At 43.0% G+C, this 10401-nt stretch overlaps 1 protein-coding gene across 6 annotated transcripts in view; it reads right to left on the bottom strand.

Moving 5' to 3' along the window:
• cbfa2t3 (CBFA2/RUNX1 partner transcriptional co-repressor 3) overlaps positions 1-10401 on the bottom strand; it is a 38371-nt gene that overhangs the window by 10185 nt on the left and 17785 nt on the right. For all 6 annotated transcript variants that reach the window (XM_032526643.1, XM_032526396.1, XM_032526470.1 and 3 more), the window contains exons 2-5: positions 4839-4994; positions 2385-2626; positions 1845-1934; positions 294-475 (exon numbers count right to left, since the gene is read on the bottom strand). In XM_032526643.1, coding sequence (XP_032382534.1) covers positions 294-475; positions 1845-1934; positions 2385-2626; positions 4839-4994 — 670 coding nt within the window. The remainder of the gene's footprint in view (positions 1-293; positions 476-1844; positions 1935-2384; positions 2627-4838; positions 4995-10401) is intronic.

Genomic DNA, 10401 nt, shown 5'->3' with positions numbered 1-10401 from the left:
CTCTCTCTCTCTCTCTCTCTCTCTCTTTTGCTTCTCAGACACTCTCTTTCTTTTCCTACAGTACATTTATCATTTATCTCTCCCTTCCCGTCCAGACAGCTGGCAGAACCAGCCTGGCATCAGGGCTGTCCAGACTTCCGCCTCCCGCACAGAGGATTTATAGCCTCCCCTTGTCACTTGGCATTCTGAAATACCCTGAAATAATTCATATATAATGTGTATGTGTGTGTGTGTGTGTGCACATTTGAAGTATGTGTGGATGTGTTTTCTTGTGTTTAATGGAGACATGCTACCTGTCAGGGGTCCTTCTCTTGCCATGCTCATTCATCTCCAGCATGATCTCAGAGGAGTCAAGGGGCGAGCTGGCATTCGCGTCCAGGAGAAGCTGCTCGTGTTGGGCCAGATACTGAGCTGGAGTCTGCTTGGCCAACCTGGCACAGTGGAGCAACTCTCTCTGCAGCAGGGGGAGGTTTGCCTTCAGTGGTAAAGAGAGGCAAGACAGACATTTCTGGATTAGAAAATGAATGAGTTCTTGTAGAAAGGTTATAGATTCACTGAGCCTTTGTAAATGTAGGGGAGATCACAAAAGTAGGTAATACAGTAATCCATTACAGTTACCAAAAAAAAAAGTGTAGTAAATTAAAGTTACCTATGAAAATGTTCACGATTACATTGGTGGTTACATCTGAATGTTTTTTTTTGTAAAAAGCTGTATGTTGAATAGTATTAATTGTTTTGCTTTGCAAGTATGTCTTCTTTTGCCATTTCCAGCCACAGATGTTTAGTAAAGTTTGATGCTATTCTGATGCCTTCAGTTAGTGCCCCTGTTTGAATTTGCAGCGCCATCCATCAGTTAAATTGCCTTTCAGGCTGTCTGAGTTGCCACTATGACACACACTATGGCTACGGATAAAAAAAAGAAAAACATGTTGCAGTGCTGGAAATCTAAAAAAAACTTTTCATACAAAAATCTAAGAAGGGTTGGAACATAACTGTACAATGCAAAAAATGTTTGTCAAAAGGCTTTCAATGTCCAAATGTTGATATCTAAATTCAGGAAACATCTGCAGGTAAATTAAGTTAGCTTACAGCTTACCTCAGAATGATCTCATATCAAAAAGAGGTGCTGAAGTCGGCCTTTGTAGTGGCTGTTCTTCCTAATTAAATCATTATAATCTTAATTAAATTAAAGTAATTGAAATAGTTATTCTACTATTACATTTTAAATAGGGTATCTTATAAATTGGTAACCTGTTACATTTACAAAGTAACCTTAACCTGGTGTGGACAAGACAAGAGGTGAGCTAAAAACTTGTGGTGGAATAATATATCGATGGACTGAGAGTGAAATAATGCCAGATTAGGGCCAAAGAGAAAAAGAAAGTGATAGATGAAGAGACAGGATGAGATAAGGCAGGTCCCTTGACACCTTCCTCTGCCATATGTCTCTCTCTCTCTCTCTCTCTCTCTCTCAAGGGTGTGCTGACGCGAATGGTGTGTGTGTGTGTGTGTGTGTGTGTGTGTGTGTGTGTGTCAGTGCTGTCAAGCAGCTCTCTCAGGCCTGTCTGGCTGATATAACACAGCCACTGCTGCAATGTCCCAGATGTGGAGCATCATCGCACACCAGGAGGTCTGACACACTCACACACGGACATCCACAAGCACATCCCATCATTTTCTACATACTACTACAGTGTGCAGTAAACACAGTATACACCTAGCAGAAAAGGAAGGAACACCCAACAGAAATGAACACTGGCCATATGGAGGGATGTCGAAAGCTCTGAACACATCTATTGAACACATCAGACTTGATTTACTGTGTCTTTGTGCACAATATTTACCTTCAGAAAGGGAATGACAAAAGGCCTCAGAGGAAAGTTGGTGGCCTCATGGAGTTTGGAGTGAAACTCTTCAATGGTGAGAGTGGAGTTCTGCCCAAGACAACAGGGAGAAGAGGACAAAGAGTCACTAAGAGACAAACTTTTATAACATTCTCTTACAAAGTTCCAATAGTTCATCATTTTTTCATCGTGTTCACACAAGATCCATATGTTATGGATATCCATAGCAATACTATTCTAGTTTTTATACTGTTATTGATTTTACTGACTTTGTTAAAGTGCCTTTTAGTACCTTTTAAAGTTCTATACAAATACAAGTATTATTATTATTCATGACAAGAGAAAGTTGTGTGCACAAGTTATTATCTTGTGTGCACAAGATAAACAAATATCAACTTTTGGGACCTGTACTGTCTGACTATTGTACAAGACAAATTTACAATATGTAAGATACTCATGCAACACTTGCTGAAAGAAGGAATGGATGTAGAGTAATGTTGTTGGAAAGATTCATCAAAATAATTCATGATCACAACTTACCACCAGCCCCAGCACAAGGCTGCGCACTCTCTCCCCAATCTCAGGTGATATGTCGTTGCCAAACTGCTGCAGTGTGGTCAGGAAGCGCTTCAGTTTGCAGAGTTGCCGGGCACCACAAGCTGGTGGGAGCTGCTGGTTGGAAAGCGAGGCCGTCGACGACATGGCCGGCCCATTACTGAAGCCATTAGGAGTGGACGGAGCACCGTTCAGCGATGTAGGAGAGTGGCTGCTCCCATTCAGCACTGCAGATAAACAGACAGAAGGAACGTGAATTGGGTCAGTAGTTTTGGAGAGGCCTGAGGGGCATTTGACAGATATGATCCGTGATGAGGGCAGAAACACTCTATCCTGCTAACAGAAAAGTATTAATTATAAGTGAAGCACACCATAGACTTAAATTCATGTGATGCACATTGTGACTTCAGTGGTGCATTTTTCTGCCAGTTCGGTTGAGCGCTGTAAGTGTGCGTGTGTGTGTGTGTGTGTGTGTGTGTGTGTGTGTGTGTGTTTGCAGTAACTTCAGCTGTCTCACAAGTGGTACCATTTGCCCCCCACTCCCACCCCCTCCACCTCTCCTTGCATCAATCTATTCAACCCTGCTCCTCACCCTCTCCCCCTCACTCACTCACTCACTCACTAGGACACAACTATAAGAGGAACTTGTTAAAGAGGTGCCAAAAATAGGCCTGTGGCCTGTGTTACTTTTATTCCAATAGCAGGTGTGTTGCTAAATCTGGCCTCTACACATGTCCACCAGCTGAAAGTAGATTTGCAGCTTTAAGGTTCAGAATAGACTCAGCATTCACACACATATATAATCACTCACATATTCCTTGTAATGCTGGCACAAACAAACTTACAAATAGCTCTCTCTCTCTCTCTCTCTCACACACACACACACACACACACACACACACACCCTTTCCCCTGTTTTCATAGTATCACGTCGGAGCAAGATGAAAAAACACAGGTCATTATAAAAGATTTAATTTACTTTTTTTTTTAAATAAAGTTATTTTATGAAACTCTTTTTCCATCTCCTATCTTATCAGTGTGCCATACTTTTTTGATATACATTTATGTACATATCTGTGTTTGAATTACTAAACTGTTTTCTCTCTGGTAAAACAAATAGTCTAGTCTGTGGATGGAATTTCTGTAAATGATTGTTTATCATTATAGCAGGATATGCAAGCACTTAAACTAAGCATAGCATCCAAACATTAATTTGATCACCTCTGCAGAAACTTAGTCTTTTCAAATGGACTAACCCATGTGATCTAAACGGGCAGCACTTGTGTTCTGGTTTTAGAGAGAGGTACAAGGAGAGAGCTACACTGCTAACCACCCGCCACAACAGGTGAAACAACATGGCCTGTCATTGCTATATAGGGAAGAAAGAAGTCTATACACCGCAACGTCACCCTGACCATCACCTCCCAACCAGCTGGTAAACAACACGAACACACATGCACACACAATGCCACAGCCGCACTCGTTCATGCACTCAAAGACACTTGTCCCACTAGCAAGGGCATTCTGCACACCAAAAGACACACACACACACACGCAGAGATGCTTGCAGACACACTGCTTACACACAAGTGACTCCAACACTTGTTCACTAGAACAGGGAAGAAACACATATTTGGAATCTCTTTCCCTTCACACAAGCATATAAAGTGTCAATGTCAGTTGACATAAGAGGGAGAAATAACCATGTAGTCCATTGAAGATGCCTTTCATTTGCAGAAGTGAATTGATTTATTATAGATTGATGGGTGGATCAGGTCAACACACTGAAACATAGTCAGTGAAAAACTGTTGTAGCAAGAGTCATCGCAAACTAGACTTTTAATTTCAAAGCAAATTTTGAAAAGTTTTAAGAATCTTTCGGGGGCAGTGGATAGTTGAGGATTGACAGGAAACAAAAGGACAAAGAGACAGGAAATGACATGGAACAAAGGCCCCTGACAAAATTAAACTGTGGACATTGTGATCAGACCTTTAGGCCACTGGTTGACCCAATTTACTACAGTTTCAACCTGGATGCCTATATGGCTTTTGACCTACAACATATCATGATTTGGAATGAAGCACATACCAGATCACATAACTATGGCTATATTCTCCAGTGCTTACTATGAAATAAAGAGTTACAGTGATGGGTTGTTAGTTCAGCACACCTTCCAGCTTACTGTTTTTCTCACACCTGCCTTAACTGCTTGTTGACATAATGCCTCAGCACAAAGAATCCTTTTCAAGTCAAAGAAAACATCAATCCTTAAGCACGTGAGCTAAGCTAGTACAGCTATAGTTTGAGGTCAAGATTTTGGACTTGAGACAATAGACACATGTGTCACAGTATACCGTTGACTTAAGATGTCCTTAATCTTAGAAAATATTGAAATAAAAATTTAAAATAAGAAGAAAAGATAACAAAAGGGTCCTTACTTGATTTACTGGTAGCAGGGGTGAATGAAGCATTGCGATTGGTTGCTTGGCTGACAGCCGGGGGTGGAGGAGGCATGGTGGGTGGGGTGGACCTGGGCTGGGTTTTCACATCCGCAGGTGAATCTGGCATTGTTCCAACCTTCTGCACTCTGCTCCCTGCAATTTGAAAGGAGAGAAAAAACATCAAAATAGAGCTCCATGATGAAAAAAAAAAATCATACTTTCAAAGTGGAGACAGCTGGTTAAGGAGGAGGCCACTGACATTTTCACCTGGGAACCATCGCTTGTTTCCTTGAACCAAAAGCCCCATAAAAAGAACCAAAACAAATCAATGCAGGGAGTGGAGATGAATCCAAACTTGTATTGTGTCTCTCTTGTTGGAGATTCATGGGCCAGGGAGACATGCAGTAACACCTGCTCACTCGCTCAGCTGCTGCTGACTGAGAGACCCCCCCCTCCCTCACTCCCTCTATCTGTCTCTCTCTCTCTCTCTCTCTCTCTCTCTCTCTCTCTCTCTCTCTCACTCCTTCACACATACACACCCCATGTAGCTCTGACATCCCAATCAGTGCCCCTCAACTGTAACCTCCAACCCCAGACGCACACACATATTCACATGCACACACTCCTCACTTCTCCCCGCCTGTCCCCTCTCGTCCCCTAGTTCAGACAGCCGGCTTGACAGCCAGTGACAAGTGCAGCTGGATCTGCTGCTGTCCATCACTGTGGACTGGCTTTTAGCAGAACTCTGTCCTTCTACCAGAAGCTTCACTGTTCTCTGCCAGACACCCTGCCAGACACCCAAACAAGGCAAGGCCAGGCTCTGTAGCTTGAAGGGAATGGATGGTACAGCAAGGGACAAGAGAATAAACCATGACACAGGGTGGATGTTCCACGGCCACAAGTGTGTGAGGACTGTTGCCTTACATAATGAATTTGTGGCAGAGGGCCTCATGCAGTCTGTCTTCAACAAAACTCTGTCATGTACAAAACCTCATACACAAGTCAGACTATGTGTATACTGTATAATGAATACACTAGCAGGTCTGTTATTTAGTGATGTATCTATGGAGTGTTGACTGTCCTATTGTATATGTGTCCGTCTATCAGTGCAGCTGCTGGAACCAGATCTTTTTGCAATGTAAATCTAAGCTGAGCGGTGCGATGACTTTGCAGCCTGTGAAAACATAGCTCTAGAGTATGTGTACATGTGTGCAACTGGCATGTGTCCAGCGCAATGCATGTGTTTTAAATGAAAAACAATGAACTTAATATGCAGCACTGTTTATATATTTGTCCATAAATGTGTTTACTTCCACACTAGTACTACACACCACCATTAGGTGTAGTAAACACATGCATTCATGATGAAAGTAATAGACTGAGTAAGGATAGAGGGCCTTCTTTTATGCACTGGTAAAGCAGATGAAAACCACATTGTAGACGGTATGTGGCATTCATTGATTCTCAATAACTCTCTTCTCTCTGTTTTTCTTTTTCAGCTCTCTGTTATTGTATTACAGGAAAAATAAATTAACTGTCTGATCCTTTTAAACGTGGAACCTAAACAAAAGCCAATCAATAGCATTTTTTCCCATCATGTGTACCACAGAGTTGAGGTAATTGCCTGTGTGGCAGGGTCATTAGACTGGGCTTTTGCAAATCACAAAGAGTTACTGATAGGTAGTGATAACCCCTTGTTATAGTACTACTAATAAAAAAAATTCCAAACCAGATAGCCAAAGGCCTTTAATGCATCTGAACAATGTCAAGAATAATCTTTTACAGTTGCAAATGTATTGAAGTCGCCCAATTTACATATTGAATCACTTTGCGTTTCTCATTTAACTTCTCGTGAGCCAATCCAGTGTTTTCCTCCACAAAACCTCCTGCCTCAGTTGGCCTCAGCCCTTGGTGTTAGCCTATTTCTGAGAGCTCATGTAGACGTGATCAACAGCTGGTGTCTGTATTTAAAGAGTGCCACTCTGGAGTGTGCTGTACGAGGGCCATTGACACAGTGATCCTCAAGAACACGAGGAGTCGTCCGCTGTTTTCCCTATGCCAGTCACACTCAATATGAACACACAAGGTTGTAGATAGAGGCAGATGGGGAGGGCTGGTATAAATAGATGCAGCCATTCTCTTCTAAAGAACCCTAAACACACAAACAGGCTCTCTGTGCTGCTGAATTGTAGGCTGCTTACTGTAGGGAGGCAGCCATATGTTTCAGTAAAAACCTCCTCTTTGATCAAATTTACCGTTCACTGTATGTACTGTAAGACTTAGTGTACATCCTAACAAGATTCCTAACATGCATTATAATAACCAATCCTACTATCATTCTCAACTGTAGTTTAGCCACCAAGACAAATCGGAAGTTCCACTCAAATGAACAAGAGCTGGGCCAATGTGTGATCAAAAGATCAGGAGGGTGACATAAAATTTTCTGTTTACAACACAGCTATTTTGATCCCTTCCTTGAGAGGAGCGGAGGATAAGAGGGCCGTCCTGTCTGTCTGTCTCATCCAACCGTGAGATTATAAACATCTGTTTAATCTGACCAGCTACAGGGACACGGCACTCACATACGCACCATGCTCTGGATTTCACGTTTAATACATTAGGAAGTCTGCTTGGTCTGCAACCCCATCTGTGGCCATCTCTGCACCAATTGTGCTTTGTGCTAAAAGACGAAACACTCATACCGAGAGAAGTAGAGAGACTGGTATACCAGGTAAAACAGACCTGTGGGTGAATGTTGTCTGGACCAGGCTCATTCTCCTGTCTGCACGCTGTTCTATTCCCCCCCCCCCAAGTTTGTATCTGGCTGTCTGAGAGTAGCTCAGGATATAGATATGTCCCAAACACTCACTATTGAATAGGCTGAAAATAAAACAATATGAAAACAGACATTCCATACCTCTCTGCCGCTGTCTGTGTCTGTGTCTCTCTCTCTCTCCGACTCTCTGAACAGCTGTATGTCTGCACGTTTGACGTAATCTGGGCTAAGATTGCTCACCAAAGAAACAGTCTGAGTTCTAAAAATGTTGTCTTTCTTCTACTCTCCCCTTGTGCCATGATGAAACAAGATGAAAAACAATTCACTGCGGGACACACAAAACCCCAGATCATGTACTATACAACTACACACACACAAAGCAGTGGTTTGTCTAACTTTCTAAAACCATTTTGGGGTATTTTAGATTTAAGGATGGGCCTTCATTAAACCCATTGAAAAAAAGAACACACAGACGCACACACACATAATATATACCATCATGTCTTGACAAGCCATTCAGATACATTTTGTTCTCATTTCACGTTGGCATATGTCCATGTCTTGAATGTATGCATATCTGTGTGTGTGCGTGCGTGCGTGTGTGTGTGTGTGTGTGTGTGTGTGTGTGTGTGTGTGTGTGTGTGTGTGTGTGTGTGTGTGTGTGTGTGTGTGTGTGTGTGTGTGTGTGTGTGTGTGTGTGTGTGTGTGTCTGCTTCCACTGGAAAATACAGCTGCAACTTATTAGCTTTAGCTAACCACTGCACAACAGTCCCCTTAAATCCCCCCTGTCTATTCAATCTCTCATACTCCACAGAGACTCTCTCCAGTGACCACATAGCCCTAAAACTCTCCCTCTGTCTCTCGCTCCTTACATCCCTCCCTCCCTCCCTCCCTTGCTCCCTCCCTACCACTGTAATTCCCCATGTCTCCAGGAATGCTGTTGTTTTTAATTTCTCCCAGCTGCTTTGGCTGGCTGCCCGGCCGCCTGCCTTCCCACATCTGTTCCCTATCAGGTCGATGAGGAGTCCACACAAACAGAGACTGAGCCCCTGGCCCCCAGCCTCCCACCAGGCCATCGTATCAAAACATGGGGATTGTAGCACTGGACCTAAAACTTGGGGATACAGCATCTACAGCCCCCTCCACTCTGCCAGCCTAAATGCCATTGAAAAGAAGACTGCTGACAACAGTAGCACATGACACATCATCTCCTTCTAGAGCAATCTACAAAGAGAGCCTATTTTGATATATGCCTTGTTATTAGTGTAAAGTCTGAACTATGTCACAGGTAAGATGGGAGTGTGTGTGTATATATGCGTGTGTCAGCACACAGAACGCTTCTGCAGACAGATCCCAGACTCCACTTCATCTTGAGCTGATTTAGAGTTCAGAGGCTTTAAAGCCCTCACTAATGACATAGTGGAAGGCAGGCCTGTACAGTGCATGCACACACAAACACACACACAAACACACACACATAGATATAAATACAGATGTATGCACACATGCTCACAAGTTTGCTGAATGCATATGCTCATGCTGCGGAGACAAACATGTATTTTCCCCTATGTTACTTGAGAATCCCTGTGATAGTACACATGCAGTGCCGGCTGAACAAACATGTTGAACAAAAAAACAAACTGGGGATGGGGGTGTGTGTGACTTAATAAGCTTTGACAAAAGCACTCCTGTCTTTGATCAGATAACCATGAGCAAATCATTGACAAGTCACCAGTTTTTCTAACGCTTCAACATTTTCTTTAAAATAGGTAAACTGGCTAGAAATAACTTGTGGACAGGGGGTGAGGGTCGATTACAGACAGTTTATCCAGGGCTGGGGGTGTTAAGGGTAGAGGAGTTGTACTTCTGTCCCTCTGAGCTGCAGGAATCCTGTCATATAGTGCTTATACCTGTGAAAACTGTTATTGATGTAATTGTATTGAAGTTCTAGCAACCATCTGTTCTCCTTTGGGAGGGCCTGGCTTCTCTCGTCGGCAGTGAAGTGGTTATGTGCAGCATATCACTGCTGCCGACGTGCTTGCAGAGAAAAAACTTCCTTTTCAGATTTTCCCAACGGCTGCTAATAAAATCCAGATGCTAGACTGAAGCTGTTTCTGCCTCGCTCCCTCGCCGCTCTCTCCTCCGTCTCCATCTTCTGTCCTTCTACATCTCTTCTCTTAGTCCCCACACTTCCTCCTTCTCTCCTGTCCTACTACACTGCAAACCATTTATTTTGCTCTTTTAATCTATCTCTCCTCTTTTCACTACCCCCTCCTCCCTCCTCCACGATCCATCCATCCTCGCCCCCCTCTTTCTCTCCAGCCACTAACCAAGAGCCATTCCTAAATAAAGGAAAGTATTTGTGACATTTACCCAAGGTGGCTATGCCAAGAACAACTCCCTGCCTAGCCAGACACATCTGGAGTTTGTTATAACTACACTGGGCACTGGTACCAGCACTGGCTATCTCACCACAGAAAGTAGTCACAAATACTGGATCATAGGAATCATATAAACTAGACTGCATAGATTTTCACAGTGACTAGCTTTTCATCTCAAAATGACAACAGTAATTCTTGTTGCTCAGACCAGAGCCAGACAGACAGAGTCGTGCAGCTTTGCACGAGTTCTCCGCTGTGTGTTGTTACTCTTCCTCAGCAGAAATAGTGGGTTATGCAGTTTATATGCATGATTATGCAAGTATACAACTACTTTTATATTGTGTGTATATTCTGTATTCTGTGCTTGTATCTGTGTGTGTGTGTGTGTGTGTGTGTGTGTGTG

The sequence above is a fragment of the Etheostoma spectabile genome, chromosome 1, assembly GCF_008692095.1.
Source record: "Etheostoma spectabile isolate EspeVRDwgs_2016 chromosome 1, UIUC_Espe_1.0, whole genome shotgun sequence".
Taxonomy (NCBI): domain Eukaryota; kingdom Metazoa; phylum Chordata; class Actinopteri; order Perciformes; family Percidae; genus Etheostoma; species Etheostoma spectabile.
Note: the sequence above shows the minus strand (reverse complement) of the source record. Positions and strands in the feature narration are given on the sequence as shown.